At 40.1% G+C, this 24,475-nt stretch overlaps 1 protein-coding gene across 9 annotated transcripts in view; it reads left to right on the forward strand.

Annotated features, from left to right (window-relative positions):
• Nucleotides 1-24,475, forward strand: part of EPB41L3 (erythrocyte membrane protein band 4.1 like 3) — a 554,565-nt gene that overhangs the window by 393,540 nt on the left and 136,550 nt on the right. For all 9 annotated transcript variants that reach the window (XM_053714936.1, XM_053714941.1, XM_053714938.1 and 6 more), the window contains 2 exons: nt 17,715-17,802; nt 19,853-20,005. In XM_053714936.1, coding sequence (XP_053570911.1) covers nt 17,715-17,802; nt 19,853-20,005 — 241 coding nt within the window. The remainder of the gene's footprint in view (nt 1-17,714; nt 17,803-19,852; nt 20,006-24,475) is intronic.

Raw genomic sequence — 24,475 nt, forward strand, 5'->3', positions numbered from 1 at the left:
TACAGTTTCAGTATTCTTAGATGGCTATAATAGGTTGTATCTTATTTAGAGAATCAAATGTGTCGTTAAGATGTTTGACAAACTGTAGCCATAAAATATTATGATCCAAAAAATATTTTGTGTGTAAGTTATGAGGTCCCTGTGATTTTGTTCACTTTTTATACAGTCTGGTTCTATTTTGTTATTCAGAGTGTGCCAGATAGCAAGGACATGCGCACGCATGTGCACACACACACTCGTTGGAAAAGGAAAACTCCTGCTTAAAGGGTTAGTGCAGTGAAAATTAAACTTTCATGTTTTGGATAGAGCATAACAATTTAAAAAAAAAATACTATTTATTTCTGTAATCACAGTTAATTCATTTTCTAGGTATGCTTAGGAACAGCAATTAACTACTGGGGGATAGATGAAAATATCTGCTGAGCTAATGACAAGGCATATATGTGCAGCAACCAATCACCAGCTAGCTCATAGTGCAATGTTGTTTCTGAGGCCTACCTAAAATTGGTCATTTGTTTTAAAAATGCACGCTCTGTCCCGAATCATAAAAGTTTAAATTTTACTTTATTGTTCCTTTAACAACCATTGCAATACTATTCTTGGACATGTGCTGCTTTTGTCATTTCATTAAAGGGAAAGTACATCTTCCTGTTGTGTTGCTATAGAATGGAATATCAGTAAACATTTTAAAAACAAATTAAAATCCTTTTTTACTACAGTTGTTTTTCAGTAGCCAAACTTCTGCTTGCTTTATTTCGAGGAGCCAATATGGGCTTTAGTCTGCAGACAGCAAAGCTAGGCACAGTCCATAATACTAGTATAACGTACAATGTTTTGCAGTTGTTACCAGTTGAAGCCAATTATGGAAAGATATGTAGCAGGGTTGGCCTTGATAAGTCAGCAGGGTCTATTTCCAGTCCTGCTAAACTACATGAAAATTGGATAAAATAAATAATGAAAGTATATTACAGTTGTTTCATTATGCAGAACTAAACATTTTATATACAAATCTTAGTGTCTACTGTCCCTTCAATACTCTGATTTGCAAGGTTGTCTTTTCTGTTTGTGAATACTAGGTTTGTCTGTCCATTGTCTGTATAATACCAGTGCACATATTTTGTTTATACTATACTGTGATATTATAGTTAATGAGATATGAAACCCCTTTTTTTTTCTTTTGTGATTCAGACAAGAGCATACAATTTAAAAAAGTTTCCAATGTTCTTCTAGTATCAAATGTGCTTAATTCTCATGATATTCTGTGTTGAAGAGATACCTAGGTAGGCATCTGTAGCACTACACGGCAGGAAATAGTGCTGCCACCTAGTGCTCTTGCAAATGGATAACATTCATGCAAAACTGCTGCTATATAATGCTCCAAAAATGGACAGGCACCTAAGTTTCTGTCCTTGATTTTCAACAAAATATACCAAGAGAAGAAAAGAAAGAAAGAAAAAATTATAATAGAAGTAAATTAGAAAGTAGTTTAAAATTGCATGCTCTATCTGAATCATGGAAGAAAAATTTTCATTTTCTTCCTAATGGGAAAGAGTCCACAGCTGCATTCATTACTTATGAAAATAAGAACCTGGCCACCAGGAGGAGGTAAAGACCCACCAGCCAAAGACTTAAATACTCCTCCCACTTCCCCTATCCCCCAGTCATTCTTTGCCTTTCATCCCAGAAGGTTGGCAGAGAAGTGTCAGTAGTTTTTTATTATACTTTAATTTATTTTTATTTTTTTTTGTCTCTTATGGAGGGTGCTACCCCTTCAACACAAGACAGAAGTTTTAAGTAGTCCTGTCAGCCTCTCGTGGAGGGCCTGGGCAAAAGTGAGAGTCCGGAGCCATGGAGGATTCTAATGCCGAGACTATTTTAATATCTGATTCTGAATCGTCCTCAAATGCGGACTGCAATTCGGTCTTGTTATCGCAAGTCTGCCAATCTTGTCTCTTGTGCCCACATGCTTTGCCGGGTCCCTCGGGGGACCCTGTACCTTCTGAGCCACCTGCTCCTGGGGGCTCTGTTCCTCAGGAGGTGCCTTCCCAATCACACATTACTTTTACCTTTTGCGGGTGACCCTGATGTTAATGTCTCCTCCGCACAGGGTGCATTTTTTTACCCCGGAGATGGCAGGACATTTTCGTTTTAATATTTTAATGGCGCTGATTCGCCTACAGGACCCTGAGGTTTCCTTGCAGTTATGTGCCTGCCGGCCTATCCCGGGTGTTCAGACCGTTAATGGCGTCATTGTTTTTTCCCACGGGGGTGATTGTGCCCCCATGTTCTTTTTGCTACAGGATTGTGCGGCTGCGTGTCCTACTATGACGTCTGTTTGCTTCATTGGGGGATCCTTTACTGTATCATCAGGGATCTGTGAGATAGACTAATGGGGTGTGTTTTTCCCTGGTCAGTCACGTGCGAGCTTTCCCAGTCGTTTTTCTGAAGGTTACAGTCTCTGTCTGACAGAGACATGGTTCCTACTGGGCGGTTGCCTGAGGGTGCCCTTGTTTATTTTTTTTTTATCCAGTCAGGATTATCTACTTTCTGTTTTTTCTTCCCTATGGGAATTCTGGGATTTCTCGACTTTCGTTCTTTTATAGAACTTTTTTTCCGGATTTCGTCCGGAGTTGTTTGTGTGGCTTGTTAGTGACGCACGTTTGGCCTGGCTGGTCTGGCGGGACTTGCTGGTTCACTTATTCAGTTGTTCATTTTTTGTTTTTTTCCATAAAAAACAAAGAAGAAAAAAAAACTACACTAATACTTCATTTAGACCTGAGGGTCTGGATGTCGGAAGCGCTTGGGGCTGGCCTGTGGCAGTCCTGCTTCACCATAGGGCTGGTGGTGTCTCACTGTGTTCCTTGCAGCCCCGGTTGAGGGGTGTGGTCCTTCATACTTTGTGCGGTTATGGCATTTCGAGATGCTTTTTGACTCGTGGTCATTGTCTAGTTTGAACAATCTGTGGACTCTTTAGGAGTCTGGCACAATTTTGAGGGGATATGTGGCTTAGTGGTTATCTCATTCGCTCCTGCAGTAGAAGGTTGTGGGTTTGAACCCAGGAGTAAAGATCCTGCCTTCTGATCTGAAGTATCCTGGTGTCCGCTATCCTTCCACAGCGGTAGTTGTTTCTAAAGGGGACATTTAGAGGTTTTCACTATCTTCGCCTCTGGGAGCTTTTATGCTCGGTTTGTGTGGTTCACATTTTTCATATGCTGTCACTAGGGTTCATAGGTCATTATGTCCTGCTGTTTGTCTTATGCCCTGCTCTCGTTCTCGACCTGTAGGGTAAATGATTAGCGTGTTGTGTTTTTTTGATTTCCCAGCTCTGTATTTTAGTCGCCTGACTGGCTTAGGGGGCTCAAGAGATTGGTCTCTCAGAGGTTGGGATTCTTGTCACCCATTTCTAGGTGGTTTATCTCAGGGTTCTAGTCATCCTTTTTCTTAAGTGACTGATTAGTCCCCCCTTTTTTCTTGAGTGGAGGTGTGTGCCGGTGCTGGCTACCAGTCAATTGGATGTTTTTGAATCACACCACTAACCCTAGATAAGTTTATAGGCTGTGTGGACAGCGATGCTTTGGCGTACAGGGAGTCTGCTGAAGAGCAGACTTGAAGGGGTTTGCAGTCAAATCCGGTTACTGTTATCTGCTCCCTCGGCTACTAGTTAACTTGGCTGCTTGTTAGCTGTTTTTGGTACTAGTTGGGAATCCTCTGGGGGAGTTGGATCCTTGGGTACTTTCTGCTGCCAGGTATTTGATTGGAGATGAGGTTCTGCTGCTCTGTGGCCTGTAAGGGCTGTGCTGTATTGGTTGCACAGGAGCAAGGTGGGGTATTCTTTTTATAGGAAGCGCTCCGCTTCTTGCTTGCACCTCTAGCTTCTCCTTTATGTCCGGCATCTTTTTCATTGATTTTTTTCAATGTCTGGAATTAGTTCTTGCTAGTACGGCACCCTCAGTCTCCTGTGGTCTGGGGTGCGGGACTGGGTTTTGTTTCTCCTGTTAACTGGAGTGCCATTGGTCCCTGCTGTTTAGCTTGTTGAACGCTTTCCGTTCCTTGAGATCTGTTTGTTCTCTTCGGGTTTTTCTCTTGTATTCTGCTGCGGTTCCTGTCATTGGGACATTGGTTAGTGTACGTCTGTCAAACAGAGTTGGGTTGTCTTCTTGACAACCTGGGGGTTTCCTCCTTCCATTAGGTATGTGTTTGTGGTGAATGGTTCGTCGGGTCCCCTAGTTGGTTCAGGGGCTGTGGCTGGGCTGTTGCCTTGAGAGATAGTGTCCTTGGGGTCCGTGATCTCGGTTACGCCTGTTTGTGGTGACCATTCAGGTTCTATAACCTGTTGGTAGATTTGCGTTTTTGGAGCTGCCTTTTTTTCAAGGGGTTCTTGTTCCTTGTTTTCGGACGAAGCGGGTTTTTTTGTTTTCGGAAAGTGTCTTTTGGGTGGTGCCTTAATGTGGTCCACCTCTTACCCTCCCATTTTGGCATTCTGTGTCCTCTTGGCTTGGGTATAAATTTCCTATGAGTAATGAATGTGGATGTGGACACTTTCCCATTAGGAAGAAAATCATAAATTATGCTTACCTGATCATTTCCTTTTCTTCCGTAGGAAAGAGTCCGCATGTTTTGAGGCGTTGTTGTTTTCATCTTCTGGCACTCATTCACCTTGATGCTTCTTCCACTGTTCCTTGTTCCTCGGCTGAATGACTGGGGGATAGGGGAAGTGGGAGGAGTATTTAAGCCTTTGGCTGGTTGGTCTTTGCCTCCTCCTGGTGGCCAGGTTCTTATTTCCCATAAGTATTGAATGCGGCTGTGGACTCCTTCCCACGGAAGAAAAGGAAATTATCAGGTAAGCATAATTTATGTTATCACTTTAATAATTAGATTTTGTGTTGCTATGTCCCAAACTAAATGAAATCATGTTAATGTGTGCGTTTCTTCTAAAGATGCGGTGAGTCCACAGGTTCATCTTAAAGTGAAAGTAAACTTAGCTCTTCAGCTCTGCAGATTTACATAATTCCTTAAAAAAACAATAGCACTTTCATTCATGATATTTGTTATTTGTGTACATAAATACCCTTTTCGCCGCATTTAATCGCATATTTTTTGCATCTTCAATTCAGCCCGTTGCTGATGAGTCACTTTATTTCCTGGTCACGTTTTTTTGAAGTACCAATTGACTTTCTGGCCGATCGGCGGCCAGAAAGCTACGTCACAGCCTGCTCGCATCCAATGCGCATGCGCCGAGTCCAATATAAGCACGGTGATGTCAGTTGCTCGTTCACAATTTGTGCATGCGCATACTTGACATGCACGTTTTCATTAGGGGATGAGAAAGTTTGCATGCGCATTTGTACGCGGATCGCCCGATTAGCGGCATGCACAATAGATCACAATATCATGAACGAGCTTTCAGCCTACGTGTAGAGCGGGTGGGACCGCTCTATACGTAATGAATACAAAATCCAGGAAGAGGAGGGTGGGAGGAGTAAAGCCAAGAACGGTAGGGAAATAAATTATACAAATATAAACGATTAGATTGAAGTAAACAAAAAATAAAACAAGCGAAAATGTTATATTTGACCTATAAATTATAATGATATATTGCAATGTGGAATAATTTACTTTCACTTTAATAACTGTTTGGAATACCACTCCTTGCCAGCAGGAGGAGGCAAAGAGCACCACAGTAAAAACTGTTGAGTATCACTTTCCTACCCATAAACCCCAGTCATTCTCTTTGCCTCTATGTACATGGGGGAGGTGAAGTTTAGTGTGTAATAAATTATATTTTCTGAAAAAATTGAGACTTCATTCAAGCTGCAGGGTATAACCTAGTCCACGTTAGTCTTTAGGTCGAGCTGTGGTGGTTTTAAAGCAGTGGGGAACTTGCAAAGTGGTGCTTGCTCCATTTCTCTACCTATGCTGCCCTGGCCTCAGATATCTAAGTTGGTTACTTGGCTATCTAAGTTATCCTAGTCGCTGTGAGGAATGTGTCCTCTCATATTAGGAGCTGGTAGGTGTGAGTCTTCCTTGTGGGAGAGGGGCACTTAGGAGTTCCTGCTTGGAATAATGTAAGGGGCGGATAGCTCAACCATAGGATATTTTTTTTTGCTCTGACATGCTCGCAGGCACAGGTTGGTGAGAGATGTGTGGGACTTATGTAGGTCTCAGGGCTCATTTTTGTGTGTTTTTAACGCTATAAACTGTTTTACTATTCAGATTACAGGCGTTTTTTTTAACCACGCCCACCTCCTTGCTGATACCACGGGAGTGTTTTCTTACCTTCCTGACAATCGTGATGTCATTGGGCCCTGCGCATCCCTGCTCTGATCTTCCTTTGCTAACTGCGTGGTGAGGAGCGCTTTGAGGAGCACAAGTGAAATCGTTGCAGGGTGATCAACTTCACATGGTGGTAAGGGCACCTCGGTATACTGAGGTGCGGAGGGAGGTAATATCTGAGGAGTTTATTAAAGATTAATCGTACTTTTGAGAATAAGTTCATTTTATTCATTTTAATTAATTTTGAGCATTAACGCTTAGAGTGCTTTTGAATAGAGTATAATAATCAGATATGTCTGATATGGATTCCACTCAATTCAATCCCTGTTTATTGTGTTTAGACGCACAAATGCAGCACCCATGCAGTTTTGTTCTTCCTGTGTTAAACAGACATTGCAGGGTAAAATAAGTTTTTTTAATGTTGAGCCTTTTGCCTCTCGGGAGGATGTTGTTCAGGTAATGCCAGGGCCTTCCCCTATTTCATCCCAAGCCACTATGGCATCTAACACTGTGTCCTGCTGTTCCTTTCTAACTGGAGCCTTTTTTAAAGGCAGAGATTACTGTACAGGTATCCTCAGCGATATCTGCAGCCTTGGCAGAGTTTCCCAGATTTTCAGGGAAGCGCAAGAGGAAATCTAAGATTTCAGAGACTAGGGTATCTGTTTCTAACACTGACTCTCAGGTTCCTTTAAGATCAGAGGATGAGGAGGATTCTCGCTAAGAGGATGAGACTTCATTTTCAGACAGTGTAATGCCTTTCTCTGATAGTAAAGGATCTTCCTTCAGGTCTAAGCCGGAACACCTCCGTTTGCTATTAAAGGAGGTTTTAGCTACTTTGGACGACTCTGAGACTCAGCAGTGTTAACGCCTAAGAAGTCCAGAAAACTTAAGTTTCTTTGATGTTCCTTCCTCTCCAGAGGTTTTCCCGGTCCCAGATAGGGCTAAGGAAATCATAGCCCAAGAGTGGGAGAAACCAGGAGTGGTTTTTACACCATTCCCCGGTTTTTAAGAAATGTTTCCAGTAGAATTATCTATTAGGGAATCTTGGTCGTCGGTGCCCAAGGTAGAGAGTGCCATTTCAACTCTGGCCAAGAGGACTACTATACCTATTGAGGACAGTTGTTCCTTCAAGTATCCTATGGATAAGGAGATGGAGGCTTATCTTTAGAAAATCTATGTACATCTTGGTCTCCAATGGCAACCTGTGGTATGTATTGCCACGGTGACTAGTGATGACTCATACTTGTTTGAGGCATTAACGGATTGTCTACAGGAGGAAACGCCTCTTGACAAGATTCAGGACAGAATCAGAGCTCTCAGGTTCGCCAATTCCTATATTGCTGATGCGGTCCTTCAGGTCCTTAGACTGGGAGCTAAAGCTTCTGGTTTTGCTGTTTTAGCCAGCGGGCTTTATGGTTGAAGTCTTGGTCAGCTGATGTTTCATCTAAGGCTAAGATGATGGCTCTTCCTTACAAGGGGAAGACATTATTTGGACCAGGTTTGGCGGAAATCATTTCTGATGTTACAGGCGAAAAAGGTTCTTTTCTGTCCCAGGATAAGAGGAGCAAAAAGACATTATTTGGACCAGGTTTGGCGGAAATCATTTCTGATGTTACAGGCGAAAAAGGTTCTTTTCTGTCCCAGGATAAGAGGAGCAAACCGAAGGACGTCAGAGTGATTTTCGTTCCTTTTGCAACTTTAGAGGAAAGTCATCCTCATCCTCATCTAAACAGGATAATAACAAGCCAGCCTGGAAACCGAACTAGTCCTGGGGTAAGGGTAAGCAGGCCAAGAAGCCTGCGACCGACTCGAAGTCTGCATGAAGGGTTTGCCCCCGATCCAGGCCTGGATCTATTTGGGGGCAGACTTTCTCAGTTCGCTCAGGTTTGGTTAAGAGACGTTTCAGACCGATGGGCAGTGGAAATTGTTTCTCAGGACTACAGGTTAGAATTCAAGGGTTGTCCCCCCAGGGGCAGGTTTCACCTTTCCAGATTATCTGCAGACCAGATAAAGAGAGAGGCGTTCTTGAAGTGTGTCGAAGGACCTTCGGATCTGGGGTGATTGTTCCGGTTCGAAGGTTTGGAACAGGGTCTGGGATTTTACTCAAACCTTTTCGTGGTCCCCAAAAAAGAGGGAACCTTCTGCCCGATTCTAGACTTGAAATGTCTCAACAAATTCCTCAGAGTTCCGTCATTCAAGATGGAGACCATTTGGACAATTCTTCCTTTGATCCAAGAGGGTCAGTATATGACGACCATAGATTTAAAGGACGCTTACTTACATGTTCCCATCCACAGGGATCATCACAAGTTTCTGAGATTTGCATTCCTTAATCGTCACTTTCAGTTTGTGGCCTTGCCGTTCATCCTGGCCACAGCTTCCAGAATATTCTCGAAGATCCTAGGGGCCCTCCTAGCCGTGGTCCAGTCCAGGGGGATAGCAGTGGCCCCCTATCTGGACGATATTCTAATTCAGGCTCCTTCCTTCCCAAAGGCAGCATCTCACACGGAGATGTTACTGTCTTCCTCCGGTCTCACGGGTGGAAGGTGAATGTGGGAAAGAGATCTCTGGTTCCAGCGACAAGAGTAGTGTTCCTAGGGACTATCATAGACTCTGTCTTGATGAAATTATTCCTGACGGAGACCAGAACAGTCAAGCTTCTTTCGTCTTCTCGAGTCCTTCCGGAGACACTCTGCCCTCAATTGCTCAATGTATGGAGGTAATTGGACTAATGGTGGCAGCCATGGATATTGTGCCATTTGCCTCGTTTTCATCTGAGAGCCTTGCAGTTGTGCATGCTCAACCAGTGGAACGGAGATTATTTGGATCTTTCTCCAAAGCTAATTTTGGATCTGAAGACAAAGGGTTCTCTTCGTTGGTGGTTATCTCGGGATCACCTGTCCCAGGGCACTTGCTTTTGGAGACCATCTTGGGGGATAGTGACTAAAGACGCCAGCCTAGTGGGCTCGGGGGCAGTCTGGAAGTCTACTCAAAGCTCAGGGTCTGTTGGACTAAGGAGGAGTCCAAATTGCCGATCAACATCCTAGAGTTGAGAGCAATTTACAATGTGCTGTTAGCCTGGCCTCAGTTGGCTTCGAACCAGTTCATCAGATTCCAATCAGACAACATAACGTCAGTAGCATACATCAAACACCAGGGGGGGAATGCAAAGCTCTCTAGCTATGAGGGAGATGTCTCGGATCATTCAGTGGGCGGAGGGACCACTGTTGTTGTCTGTCAGCCATCCACATCCCGGGGGTAGACAACTGGGAAGCGGATTTCCTAATCAGGCAGATTTTCCATCCGGGGGGAATGGGAACTCCATCCGAATGCATTTTCCAAACTGGTATCCAGATGGGGGACGCTGGAGTTGTAATCTATGGCGTCCCGTCAAAATGCAAAGCTTCCAAAGTACGGTACCAGGTCGAGGGATCCTCAGGCCTTCCTGATAGACGCCTTGGCAGTTCAATGGGATTTCCAGATGGCCTCTCTATTTCCTCCATTTGCTCTCCTGTCTCGGGTGATTGCTCGCATAAGACAGGAAAGGGCATCAGTGATTCTAATCGCTCCAGCTTGGCCTCCGAGAATCTGGTATGCAGATCTAGTGGAGATGTCATCTCTACCTCCGTGGAGGCTTCCCCTGAGGAGGACCTTTTTCTTCAGGGACCGTTTCTTCATCCAAATCTCGTTTCTCTGAAGCTGACTGCTTGGAGATTGAACGCTTGATTCTATTCAAGCATGGGTTTTCTGAGTCAGTAATCAAGACTATGATCCAGGCTCGTAAGCCGGTTACTATGAAGATTTACCATAAGATATAGAGGAAATATCTTTTTTTGGTGTGAAGCTAAGCAATATTCTTGGAGTAAGGTTAGGATTCCAAGAATATTATTCTTTCTCCAGGAGGGTCTGGAAAAAGGTTAGTCTGTTAGTACCCTAAAGGGTCAATTTCAGCCTTATAGGTCCTTTTGCACAAGCGTTTGGCAGAATTGCCGGACGTTCAGTCCTTCTGTCAGGCCTTGGTCAGAATTAGGCTGATGTTTAAGGTGGTTGCTCCTCCTTGGAGCCTTAATCTTGTCCTTTTGAGCCAATGTATTCTCTGGATATTAAGCTTTTGTCTTGGAAGGTTTTTGTTTTTGTTGGCTATTTCTTCTGCTCGAAGGGTATCTGAACTTTCCGTTTTACAGCTGATAGGCTGTTCTTCGCACTAAGTTTGGATTCCTTCCTAAGGTTGTGTCTACTAAGAATTAATCAGGAAATTGTTGTTCCTTCCCTGTGTCCCGAAGCCTTCTTCGGATAAGGAACATTTGCTGCATAATTTGGACATGGTTCGTGCTCTTAAGTTTTACTTGGAGGCAACTAAAAGACTTTCGGAAGTCTTCTGCTCTTTTTGTTTGTTTTTCTGGAAAGAATACAGGTCAGAGGGCGGTCTGCCTCTACTCTGGCTCTTTGGTTGAGGAGTGTGATTTGCATGCATATGAGGTCTTCTGGGAAGCAGCCTCCAGAGAGAATAATGCTCATTCCACCAGAGCCATAGCCTCTTCTTGGGCTTTCAAGAATGAAGCTTCTATGGAGCAGATTTGCAAGGCTGCAACTTGGTTGGTCTTTTACATACCTTGGTGCTTCTGTTTAGGCATGCTGTTTTTTATCCCTCCCTATTCATCTGTGTCCTCTAGCTTGGGTATTGGTTCCCAACAGTATTTAAGATGAACCATGGACTCACCACATCTTTAGAAGAAAACAAAATTTATGCTTACCTGATAAATGTATTTCTTCAAGATGCGGTGAGTCAACGGACCCACCCTTTGTTTTTTGGTAATTGTTATGGGTTTTTTGACTAAACCTCAGTCACCTCTGCACCTTGTGTTACTTTCCTTTCTCCATTTACTCTCGGTCAAATGACTGAGGTTTATGGGTAGGGAAGTGATACTTAACCAGTTTTTACTGTGGTGCTCTTTGCCTCCCTCCTGCTGGCGAGGAGTGGTATTCCAACAGTAATTAAGATGAACTCGTGGACTCACCACATCTTGAAGAAATAAATTTATCAGATAGCATACATTTTGTTTTTAACTAAATATTGTGAACAGGCAAGTTTTTGAATAGTCTTTACCTACTGCATTTTAAGTTAATTGAAGATATCAGCAAGGAGACAAATATTAGATTAAAGTGGCAAAAAAAGTTACATTTTTAATAAGCTAAATCTAGCAGTTGTTTTCTTTGCCAGATACATTTCCTTTGAATCCTGCATTGGTGCATTGCAGATCTCTTAGCAGTGTTAGAACAGTGCTTAACCTTTAGAGTGCCAAGCAGGCATGTGTCATTTGCTTGGCAAAGTGTATTTTATTTCTCAACCAGGCGTGCAAACAGCTGCATATGAACTCTGTCAGTCTGTCTATCTATCTGTGCTTGGAGGCTAGGTGGAAACAGAGTGGGCACATTACCAAAGCACAAATAACCAGGAGAGAACAAATAGGAAGAGCTTACAGGGGATGTGGCAAAGGGAAACGCAATATTGGTGATTTCCTTAAAATACCTGACCAAAGAGTTGCAAGTTGTTTTTGGAATGCAGGCGGATGTTTGATCTAATTCAGAGGGGCAGTTTATTATAGAGGTGAATGCATAGTACCTATTTCCTTTCTATATCTTCTATGTTGATTGCATGTTGTGTGCTTGGTGATTGGATGGGTTAAGTAAGAAAATACTTTGCAGATACTTGAGACTAATTTTGTAGATGCCCCTGTGGATCATCACAATGTTTTTTATGTAGCCTAGTATAGCTTCCTCAAGTCTTTGAACATTTGGCTTTATTTCCTTTGTTCTGTCTCTAGGTTTGAGTATCTCGCTTACTTTAGATTTAGTGCACTTTTGCAGTCATTCGAGAGAGGTAACCTACTCATTCTGTAGCTCTCACTGCAAGCTTGAAAGGAAGTGGGGCAGAGTGGTATGCTAAGCGCACTAGTCTGCGTTGGAAGTTGCAGATGTTTCGCTTAGATTCATGACTTCATGCACATAGTCAGTGTAGGTCAAGTGTGCACATAAACACCAGTGCAGAGTGAAACATCCCTCTATTACTTATGGGGAATCTGCATGAGTTGTAGCATATGTTTACTTGTTCTAAGTTATTCGCAAAGAGGAAGCTGGGTGTGGTAGAGAGATGGAGCACAGTTGCTTCAAAAAATATTTTTTCCCTTAATATATTGCATTAAAGGGACATGAAACCCAACAAATTTCTTTAATGATTCAGATAGAACATACAATTTTTAAGCAACTTTTCAATTTACTTCTATTATCAAACATTTTTCATGTTGTCTTTTTTTTTTAAAATCTACAAGGTAAGTTCAGAGTGTGCACATATCTGCAGAACTATACGGCAGCAAAGCTTTGCAACAATGTTATAGATGGCAGCACTATTTCCTGTCATGTGTCCGACATGTGCATGATAGCTATCTAGTTATAGCTTCAACAAAGAATAACATAAGAATTAAGCAACATTTGATAATCAAAACAAATTGGACACTTTTTTTAAAATTGTATTCTCTATCTGAATCATGAAGAAACATTTTTGGGTTTATGTCCCTTTCATTGACATCAGAGTAGTAGTGAGTTGACTTGCACTGGCTTTAAAGGGACAGTATACATTATTTTTCATATAACTGCATGTAATAGACATACTATAAAGAATAATATGCACAGATTACTGATATAAAAATCCAGTATAAGACCTTTTAAAAACTTACTTAGAAACTCTCAGTTTAGCACTGTTCGAAAAGGTTAGGCAGAGACACCCACTGAAATGGCTGGAAAGCAAAAAGAGCAGACCCTCCCCTGCATATGAAAAGACCCTTTTTTTCATGATTTGGAATTTTTCTTTTAAAAAAAATCGTACAATTTTTAAACAAACTTTCCTATTTACTTCTATTATCAAATTTGCTTCATTCTCTTGTTATCCTTTGCTGAATGAACAACATTGCACTACTGGCAGCTAGCTGAAACATCTAGTTAGCCAATCACAAGAGACAAATGCGTGCAGGCACCAATCAGCAGCTAGCTCCCCACTATTGTTGGATATGTGTGTATTATTTTTAAAAGGCATACTAAGAGATACGAAGCACATTTGAAAAAAAAAGTGAATTTAAGTGTCTTAAAGGGACACTAAACGCACATTTTTTCTATTGTGATTCAGATAGAGCATGGCAATTTTAAGCAACTTTCTAATTACTCCTATTATCAATTTTTTTCATTCTCTTGGTATCTTTATTTGAAAATGCAAGAATGTAAGTTTAGATACCGGCCCATTTTTGAAGAACAACATGAGTTGTTCTTGCTGATTGGTGGATAAATTCATCCACCAATAAAAAAGTGCTGTCCAGAGGTCTGAACCAATAAAAAAGCTTAGATGCCTTCTTTTTCAAATAAAGAGAGCAAGAGAACTAAGAAAAATTGAATAATAGGAGTAAATTAGAAAGTTGCTTAAAATGCATGCTCTATCTGAATCACAAAAGAATAAAATTGGGTTCAGTTTCCCTTTAAAATGACATGCTCTATCTGAATCATGCAAGTTTTAATTTTGACTTTCCTATCCCTTTAAAATTTCATTAAAATCAGCTAGATTACGAGTTTTGAAGCGCTATAGGGAAATTAACGATCGCAACATTTTACGGCGTTATTTCCACCTCCCTATAGCGCAGCTATTACAAATTTTTAAAAAAGCAGGCTTGCGCGGGCGAATGGTTGCGTTGAGCTCACATACCGCAATGAAATCAAGCGCTGCTTTGACGTGCTAGTGCACGATTTCCCCATAGGACATCAATGGGGGAGAGCGGCAAAAAAAAAAAACATAACACCTGCGATCGCGGGAAACAAACAGCTCCGTTAACGCAGCCCCATTTATGTCTATGGGGAAAGAAAAAGTTTTAAGTTTAAACTTAACACCCTAACATAACCCCCGAGTCTAAACACTCCTAATCTGCTAGGAATTAATGGGGGAAAAAAAATCCCTATTGGCTGTTGCAATCAGCCAATAGGATTGAGCTTTCATCCTATCTGGCTGATCCAATCAGCCAATAGGATTGAGCTCCTATTCTATTGGCTGTTCCAATTAGCCCACTGGATGAAAGCTCAATCCTGTTGGCTGATTGCAAAGCCAATAGGATATTTTCCTCTTTAATTCATATTGGCTGATAGAAATCTTTCAGCCAATAGGAATGTAAGGGATGACGTCCACTTAAAGGGAACCTTCTTTTTCAGCGACGAATGTCAGAAGAGGATACTCCGCGCGGATGTCTTGAAGATGGACCCGCTCCACGCCGGATGGATGAAGATCGAAGAGGCCGCATGGATGAGGACTTCACCGGCTGGATGAGGATGGATGTCCGGACTTCGATAACTGTAAGTGGATCGTCGGGGATTAGTGTTAGGTTTTTTTTGGGTGTTTTTTTTTAGGTTAGGGTTTTGGGCAATGTAAAAGAGCTAAATGCCCTTTTAATGGCAATGCCCATCCAAATGCTCTTTTTAGGGCAATGTTTAGCTTAGGTTTATTTAGATAGGTTTTTATTTGAGTGGTTTGGTTGGGTGGGTGGTGGGTTTTACTGTTGGGGGGTGTTTTATTTATTTTTTACAGGTAAAAGAGCTGATTTCTTTGGGGCAGGGGCGTATTATGGCCTAGGCCAACAAGGCCGGTGCCTAGGGCAGCAGATTTTGGAGGGGTAGCACATCTGTCCTATCCTCTCTCTAAAAGTCAGCACACAGTACAGTGAGCAATAAAGTGCAGGCTTTTAAGGTCAGTCTTCACAGGCAGTGCTCCTTTAAACCATTTCTTCAATTAGAGCCGACTGCATTTTTGCAATAGAAGTGTTCTTGGTGAGAAACTTTTCCGGGGATATGTTTACGAGGTGAGGCTGGAGGAGAAGACCTTGTGCTGATATGCTGCCTCCCCTTGTCAGCTGTGGTGGATCTGCGAGCGCAGTGCTTATTGCAGGTCTTAGTAACTAACAGACAGGATGCCTCTGTGCACTACTTAGATCAGCTTGTGATGTCTAATCATAAACTCTCAGCGCTAATGTATGTTAGCTACTAATAGCTAGCTTTCTCTGCATTCATGAACCCATGGAGTAAATAGTAAACGGACACTTACAAAGTTTCATTACTTGAATGATGGTAATTACTGTATGTTGTTGCATGTGAAGGGCACACACCCCACTTTTCTCCTCTCCCTCCCCACTTTTCTCGTCTCTCTCCCTCTTTTCCTTCCTTCTTTCCTTTCCCTCCCTTTTCTCTCCCCTCCCCTTTCTCTCCCCTCTCCTTCTTTTTTCTCCCTTCTCTCAGGGAGAAAATGGTATGAGATGCATGCAATTCCACCCACCTGTATGCAAGTGCTAGCCCATTTTCTTTTGAATTGTATTTAAAAAAATAATAAAATAAAACATTTTACACACTGACCCAAAAAATATTAAGGGGGGGGGGGGAAGGCCTAAAACCTTTGGGGGGGCAGCAGAATTTTGAGTGCCTAGGGCAGCACAAAACCTAAATACGCCGCTGCTTTTAAGGGCCATTGGCAGTTTAATGTAGGCTTGGGGGGGGGGTATTTTGGTGGGCCTTTTTGTTTTGATAGGGCTATTAGATTAGGAGTAATTAGTTTTTATTTTTGATCATTTCATTTTTTATTTTTTGTAATTTAGTGTTTATTTTTTTTGTAATTTAGTAAATTGTATTTTATTAATTTAATTTATTTCTAGCTGCCAGTAGTTTTTAGTGTAAGGCAGGTTAAGTTTTATTTTACAGGTAACTTTGTATTTATTTTAACTTGGTAGTTATTACTCTTTACTAACTAGTCTTCCTAGTTAAAATAAATACAAACTTACCTGTGAAATAAAAATAAAATCTAAGATAGCTACAATATAACTATTAGTTATATTATAGCTAGCTTAGGTTTTTTTTACAGGTAAGTATGTATTTATTTTCAAATAGGAATTATTTAGTTATTAATTGTACCTTAATTGTAAGGTTAATTGTAAGGTTTATTTAGATAGTTAGGGGTGTTAGTCTTAGGGTTACGTTAGGGTTAGATTTAGGGTTAGGATTAGGGGTTAATATATTTAGTAATGTGGGAGGTCAGAGGTTTAGGGGTTAATAATTTATATTTCGTTGTGGGGGGGCTTACGGTTTAGTGGTTAATAGGTTTATTATAGCGGCGGTGTGGGGAGCCGGACGGCAGATTAAGGGTTAATAATTTTATTTTAGTGATTTTTTGCGATGCGGGATGGCGGCAGTTTAGGGGTTAATAGGTTTATTATAGTGGCAACGATGTCGGGGAGCGGCAGAATAGGGGTTAATCATTTTTTTTAGTGGCGGCGATGTCCAGAGCGGCAGATTAGGGGTTAATCATTTTATTTTAGTGTTTGCAATGCGGGGGGGCCTTGGTTTAGGGGTTAATATGTAGTTTATGGGTGTTTAATGCACTTTGTAGCAGTTTAGTTATGAGTTTTATGGTACAGATTTGTAACGTAAAACTCATAACTACTGAGTTTAGATGGCGGTACAGATCTTTTCAGTATAGGGTGTACCGCTCACTTTTTGGCCTCCCAGGCAAACTCGTAATACCGGCGCTATGGGAGTCCCAGTGAAAAAGGACTTTTTTAATAGTGCAGTACTGACGTTGCGTGACGGCCAAAAAGGTGTGCGGTACACCTATACCTACAAGACTTGTAATAGCGGCGTTAGGGAAAAAGCAACGTTATGAAGCATAGCGCTGCTTTTTCACTCATAACGCAAAACTCGTATTCTAGCTGAATGTTAGGTAAATAGCATTGAGCGTTCATACAGTGAAATTTCACCAGATGTCTAAACCTTTTTCCATAATGATTGTTCCAAATAGTTACTGATATCAATATACGCTAGAAAAATCTTATAAAACTGTTTAGCATTTTGTACACTATTTTAGTAATACCATAGGTTATATTTTATTTCAGGTCTCTTATTGAATATTTCTTTCTTATGTTCATCAGTTTGATTTTACTGATGTTGTTGACTTAGCCTTGCTTTCAGGGTTTTTTTTTTTTACATTGTTTCTTCTTGATCTTTGTCACCTGTAACAACACAGTATTTTTGTCCCTGCATTTTAAAGCAATTTTAAAGAACATAGCACAAAAAGCTATCATTCTGTGTCTATATCCTGTACGCCATCCTTTATTTACTCTCTGCAAGAGGTCCAAATGATGTGTGTCTTCAAAAAGCTATTATCTCTGCAATGTTAGCAGGACAAACTCCTTTAGAATATCTTTTTTCCCTAAGTCTGACATATTCTGGGACATTTTTATTTAATTGTCTTTTAGACAAATGCATTGTGGAGCAGATCTGAAACCTAGAATCAAAAATGCCTCTACATTTTGAAACCACATAGCAAGAACTGTTTTAGAACTTTATGCTGTTCCTACTTCTCTCTTAAGGGGAATGACACCTGCTGAAGCTGAAATGCACTTCTTGGAAAATGCCAAAAAACTGTCTATGTATGGAGTAGATCTACATCATGCCAAGGTATGTCATTATGTTCTCTAACATCTTGATATGGATGTTAGAGCATTTTATTACTGCTCTCTTGATTGCCTATAACTATGTGTTTAATGCCTGCAATGTGGTTAGCCCACATAATTAAGTCCGCGCTAGAGCAGCAATGCACTACTGGGGCCTAGCTGAGCAGATCTGGTGAGCCTATGACAACAGGCATATGTGTATAGCCACCAATGACTAGCTCCCAGTAGTGCTTTGCAGCTCCCGAATCTTCTTAGGTATGCTTATCAGCAGAGGAAGTAGATTTGGTAAGAGAAGTAAATTGAAAAGTTGTTTAAAATTACTTGCTCTAGTTGAATCATGAAGGTTGAATTTTGACTTTACTGTTCCTTTAAGGGCTAGTGATAAGGGGGTATCTGTTTTAAAACAACATTTATGCTCACCTAATAAAATAATTTCTTTGATTATGGTGTAGGAACTTTGTCTCTCATGTCCCTTTAACAGTGTACATTTTTATTGTTTCTGCTTTTAAAGATTTTTTTAGATTGGCAGCATTTTCAACTGGTTACTTTTACTTCAAGTAAGGCTTATCGTTTATTTTAGAACACACTGCATTTAAACATTTCAAATTCGATTTACGGAAAATGTTGCAGCAAGGAATATTAAATACATTTCAAGCCACCTAATTTTACAAAGTTTACATCTGCTGAAAAAGTTCTAATAGTAACAGATAAATAAAAGCGATGCAAATGACCTATTAAATGTAAATTATTTTGCACATATTTAAATGAGTACTTAAAAGGATATGAAACACAACATTTTTCTTTTATGATTCAGACATGATTTTAAACGGATTTCTAAATTTACTTCTAAGATCAGTTTTTCTTTGTTCTCTTGGTATATTTTTTGCTGAAAAGCAGGGACGTATGCTTAGGAGCCGGCCCATTTCTGGGTCACTATATGGCAGCAGAATTGCAAGAATATTATCCATTTGCAAGAGCACTTGATAGCAGCGCTATTTCCTGCCATGTAGTGCTTCAGATGCCTACCTAGGTATCTCTTTAACACAGAATATTATGGGAATTAAGTAAATTTGATAAAAGAAATAAACTGGAAACTTTTTATTTAAAATGGTATAGTCTAAATCACAAAATATTTTTTTTGTGTTTCATATCCCTTTAAAGGGATATTAGTAATGCAAAAATGAGGTGCTCAAAATAGTTAGATGTTTTACATTACTGATTCTATCAAACAATGTGTTAAAACCTATATGTAAAATCCTGTTTGGGAACAGCAAGCGTTGCAGCTTCTGACCAGGACACGTGTCCTGATTGGCAGTTGTGTGCGACTTCCACTTCTAAAAGACTTTTTCTGGTCATCCAAAACATATGTCAAAGTTGTCTGAACTGCACCGCTGTGACGTCGTCGTAATATAATGCAGTGACAAACAGATTACTGTGTTACATATGTAGTCTGTATTATGTGTTTGTCCCTAAAGCATTCAATACTAAGAATGTTTATGCTCAGAGAAAAATAATGTGATTAATTTGGAATATTTTCACCTTCCACCCTAGATCTTAGTAACACCCTCTTCTGTAGGCTTTGCTAGTTGAGAATCCTAACACCGTGGCTGACAATCAGTGAGTTAGACTATTTTTGTGTCAGATTTTTTTTTTTTTTTTTTTTTTTTTTTTAGCTCAATGATTTATAGTCAACCTTTGAATTATACAACAGTAAAGTCTCTTGTCATTGGCAGGTAAAAGCTTTTATTTTTCTGTAAATGTGACATTTTGCCACTGTTCCTTTCTTTAAAGGTATGGCTATTTGTAAAATGGGAAAAGATTGCTTATTACTTAAAGTAGTTCTGTAAAACATGTTTTCTCTGCCACTTGCCAAAAAATAAATAACAAAAAAAAAATATAGGAGAATTTTTCAATTGCAAATGATAAAATCAAAGCTGATGAAAGGAAGAGGAAATAAAACATAAATGTTTTGTTTTATTGCACTTCTTAGAAAATGTGAATCTTTTGCTGAATATATACATTCTATCATTTCTTAAAAATACAATTGTTTTCAGGATTCTGAAGGAGTTGAAATTATGCTGGGTGTTTGTGCCAGTGGTCTATTGATATATCGTGACAGGTTACGAATAAACAGATTTGCGTGGCCAAAAGTTCTTAAAATTTCATACAAAAGGAACAACTTTTACATCAAGATTCGACCAGGCGAGGTGAGTAGATAATGTTTATCCGTCATATTTATTTAATCCTTTTTGTATAGTAAATATGGTATAATATTACTGCGTACATATGATTTTTATGCCTATTGCTGCTACATATAGATAGTATCTCCTTTTGGCTGTCAGTAATCCACACCGAGATCAATGATTTTGCCCCTTTGGATGTCAGTATCACACACAGACCACTGATTTTGTCCCTTTTTAGCAATCAGTAATGCAAACAAACGAGTGATTTTGTTTTATTTTAGATGTCATTGGCAGTAAGTAACACAGGTTATATCACACATAGCACCATCATTTAACCTTTCTGAAAAGGTTGCACACATGACTGCTAATAATCCTTTTGCAGCAAAAAAGATGAGTGATTTAACCCAACATTTAAGCCAGTAACATTTTTTGTTTCCTTTGTGCCGTATTTGGTGTTCTTTAGGTAGTAATGGTACTTCATTCTATAAACCACCCTTGCATGATTCTCTGAATTTCTTCCCTTCTGGTAGTAAACTTTCTGCGATGGCTGCCACCATTGAGCTGTGGTATGTGCAGAATCTTATTGGCATTGGGAGGATTGCACTGGGCACAGGGTGTATCTACTGATTCCAGGGCTGTCTTATTAATGCTAGGATGGTTTAAAACCATAAATCCAACAAGGGTTGCTTAAAAAAATCCAGCACCTATCTACCACAATCACCACCTACCAACATGAAGGTTTCCAGAGTTGATTAACATTTATTGAATCCCTCTCTTCTTCAAACTTTTGCTTGTGGAAATCTAATGAAAATCTGTAAAGTAATGTTTAGAAAGACTTGTTACAGCACATCATTTACTGAATTTAATATCAGCTTAGAATTCTGTGCAAAATAACACTGCGATGTAACAGAATAATTTAGATTTTCTCAGTGGCAGTTACATACATGCTAAAAAATGTGATAATTAGAAATGATGCCATCCTTTCTCAGGGCACAAAAATAAGTATGTGGCACAAAAAAATAATTAATTAAATAATAACATTGAGAGATCAAAGATAAAAATTCTTTTAGGATGCACAAATAAAGCATTTTATATTTAATCTATTAATTTTAGTAATTGAAGATTGGTAGGTGAATTAATTATGTGTAAACTGACATTCTAATTTTAAAAGGTGATAGTAATTTAAAAGTGATAAATGAATTTTTCCAAATTGTGTTAATTACTTATATAGTGCCTTTGATTTAAATTGATCGTCCTGCGTTTATTTATTTTTTCATACAATTGGCAGACACTTCCTAGACACATTTTTTGTTCTCCTGTTCCCGTACATAACCCTTTCCCATTCACTACTCATTTTAGAGTAGTTGTGTCACAGTATAAATTGTTTTTATTTTATTCAAATGAGGAGGTAGAATTGTGAACCCTCTTGTATGCTGTTGATTAAAAGGTCCAGACATTCCAAGTCCTCAGTCATGACTACCTTGGAATAGCCATCACTATCACTGTGCTGTTGCCTGTGGCAGGACACTTACCATTACCATAATATAAAGGGACCTTCTCTAGAGCTTCCCCTGAGCAGGCTGTCCCACATCCCCATTCTCATTTTCCATTAAATCTTCCACCATTGATTAGTACTCTGTCCTGGGTTACTGTCTCTTTTTTTTAAATGGTTACAATAAATTAAATATGTTTTATATATAAAACGCTTATAGTCCATCCTTGTCTTTGAGCTGTGCTATTTTTAAATGCCCAAACCTGTTGATGATACCTAGGTATCCAACTGTAGGGGGCGCTATTCACATATATTAGTTAGTTAACAACATTTGATGTGAAACAAAACAATAATAAATCTCAAACCATACACCTAGTGGAAATAACTTAGCTGGATTCTTGGCCTCAGCTATGTAACATGTACTGATACTCAATATAGTCCTAAAATCTTTAAGAAATTCTTTTGGTAAAGTCCAGGTATGGTTGGTAGTATGATATTCACACTTGATAGAAGGCTTGATGGGCAGCTCCTCTTATAACAAACAAAGCAACCGAACATCTGTGGAAATTAATCACAAAGAAAAGAGGGCGCCTCCTAGTGCAATATTGCAAGATAATAAACAAAAATTAGAATTTGTGCAAGAAAAGTACTCACAAAATAAGCAGCACCTATGTGCTGATTGGGGCAGGCTGGGGAATCACAGTGACCTAGCTACACTGATCCAGCAATTGGATGATGGAGCTTCAATGGAAACAAATGTAGAATCTGAACAAGAAATCAAAAAAGAGATGGGGGAGCACCTCCTAGTGCAATAATGTAATATAAATGGCACAAATGGACAAACTTGAAGATTGTATACTCACAAAGGGAGCAGCACCTATGTGCTGATTGAGGCAGGCTGGGGAATCACAGTGACCCAGCTACACTGATCCTGCAGCAGGATGATAGTTACCAATATCTCCAAACAAACGATCAGGCTTAGACTTCCATAAAAATAACAATTTATTTAAAAATTCAAGGGATGTGAATTGACAACACCCCAATATAAAAACAATTGTAGCTGAGAAACTAGTTGCAACTGTTTTTAAACAATTGTTTTTATATTGGGGTGTTGTCAATTCACATCCCTTGAATTTTTAAATAAATTGTTATTTTTATGTAAGTCTAAGCCTGATCGTTTGTTTGGAGATATTGGTAACCATCATCCTGCTGCAGGATCAGTGTAACTGGGTCACTGTGATTCCCCAGCCTGTCCATATAGGACCTCTCTAAGGGGTTTTTGTGCCTTCCAAAGTCATTGTATGGGCAGGTAGGGCCACAGTAGAGCTGTGGCAGTTTGTTGTGACTGTTTAAAAACGTTTATATCGTTTTTTTGATCCGGTTTTGAAACTAAGGGGTTAATTATCCATTTGCAAGTGGGTGCAATGCTCTTTCAGCCTATTATACACACTGTAAAAATTTTGTAAGATTTACTGCTTTTTTCACTGTTTTAGCAGTTTCTGTGATTCCCCTTATCTGATCTTCCATGCAGATAAGGTAGTTTTGCGTACCAAACCTGGGTTTCTTCCTAAGGTGGTATCCAATAAGAATATCAATCAAGAGATTGTTGTTCCGTCACTGTGTCCTAATCCTTCTTCAAAGAAGGAACGTCTATTAGACAATCTTGATGTGCTTTAAAGTTTTATTTACAAGCTACTAAAGATTTTCGTCAAACATCTGCATTGTTTGTTGTCTACTCTGGACAGAGGAAAGGCCAAAAGGCTTCAGCAACTTCTCTTTCTTTTTGGTTAAGAAGTATAATCCGCTTAGCTTATGAGACTGCTGGCCAGCAGCCTCCTGTAAGAATTACAGCTCATTCCACTAGAGCGGTGGCTTCCACATGGGCCTTTAAAAATGAGGCTTCTGTTGAACAGATTTGTAAGGCGGCGACTTGGTCTTCGCTTCATACTTTTTCTGAATTCTACGAATTTGATACTTTTGCTTCTTCGGAGGCTATTTTTGGGAGAAAGGTCTTACAGGCAGTGGTGCCTTCCGTTTAAGCGCCTGCCTTGTCCCTCCCTTCATCCGTGTCCTATAGCTTTGGTATTGGTATCCCACAAGTAATGGATGAATCCGTGGACTGGATACACCTTACAAGAGAAAACAAAATTTATGCTTACCTGATAAATTTATTTCTCTTGTGGTGTATCCAGTCCACGGCCCGCCCTGTCATTTTAAGGCAGGTGTTTTTTAATTTTTAAACTACAGTCACCACTGCACCCTATAGTTTCTCCTTTCTCTTGCTTGTCTTCGGTCGAATGACTGGGAGGTGGCAGTTAGGGGAGGAGCTATATAGACAGCTCTGCTATGGGTGATCCTCTTGCAGCTTCCTGTTGGGAAGGAGAATATCCCACAAGTAATGGATGAATCCGTGGACTGGATACACCACAAGAGAAATAAATTTATCAGGTAAGCATAAATTTAGTTTTTTTATTTTGTAACACTCATAGTACAGTGACTGTTTTATTTTTATGGAGCAGTTTGGCTTACAGCCTTGTTTTACTGTAACCTGTGTGTCTCATTTAGTATATAGTCTCCCAGAGGGGATGTGAGCATCAGGCCCAGGATAAACTCCTGGGAGCGGCTGATTGGTGATCACTTACTGTCTCCTTTGTCTTCCCCACTCATTCTGTCTGCCTCTTTCTACCTGCAGTATGGTTTATGTGGTGTGCATTGTACACCCTTGATGCCCATGCAGTGTTTATTATTCTATCAGTTAAATAGGAGGCAGACAGCAGCAACAACATGCAGCATTGCTTTGCCCACTGTTGCTGAATACTTTTTATATTGTCTTCTGCTCAACTATTTACAGTGGGCTCCACAAGCTTCATACAGCAGGTAGAGACATGCAGGCTAAATGAAGAGGGTACGGGAAGGAGCTTTAAGCTTCTTAAGCAATCACCCCATAAATGAGATGAAGACTACTGGTGTTTGGGTTCTTAGTCTCTCTTCCAGATATTAAA

The sequence above is a fragment of the Bombina bombina genome, chromosome 5 (assembly GCF_027579735.1).
Source record: "Bombina bombina isolate aBomBom1 chromosome 5, aBomBom1.pri, whole genome shotgun sequence".
Classification (NCBI taxonomy): domain Eukaryota; kingdom Metazoa; phylum Chordata; class Amphibia; order Anura; family Bombinatoridae; genus Bombina; species Bombina bombina.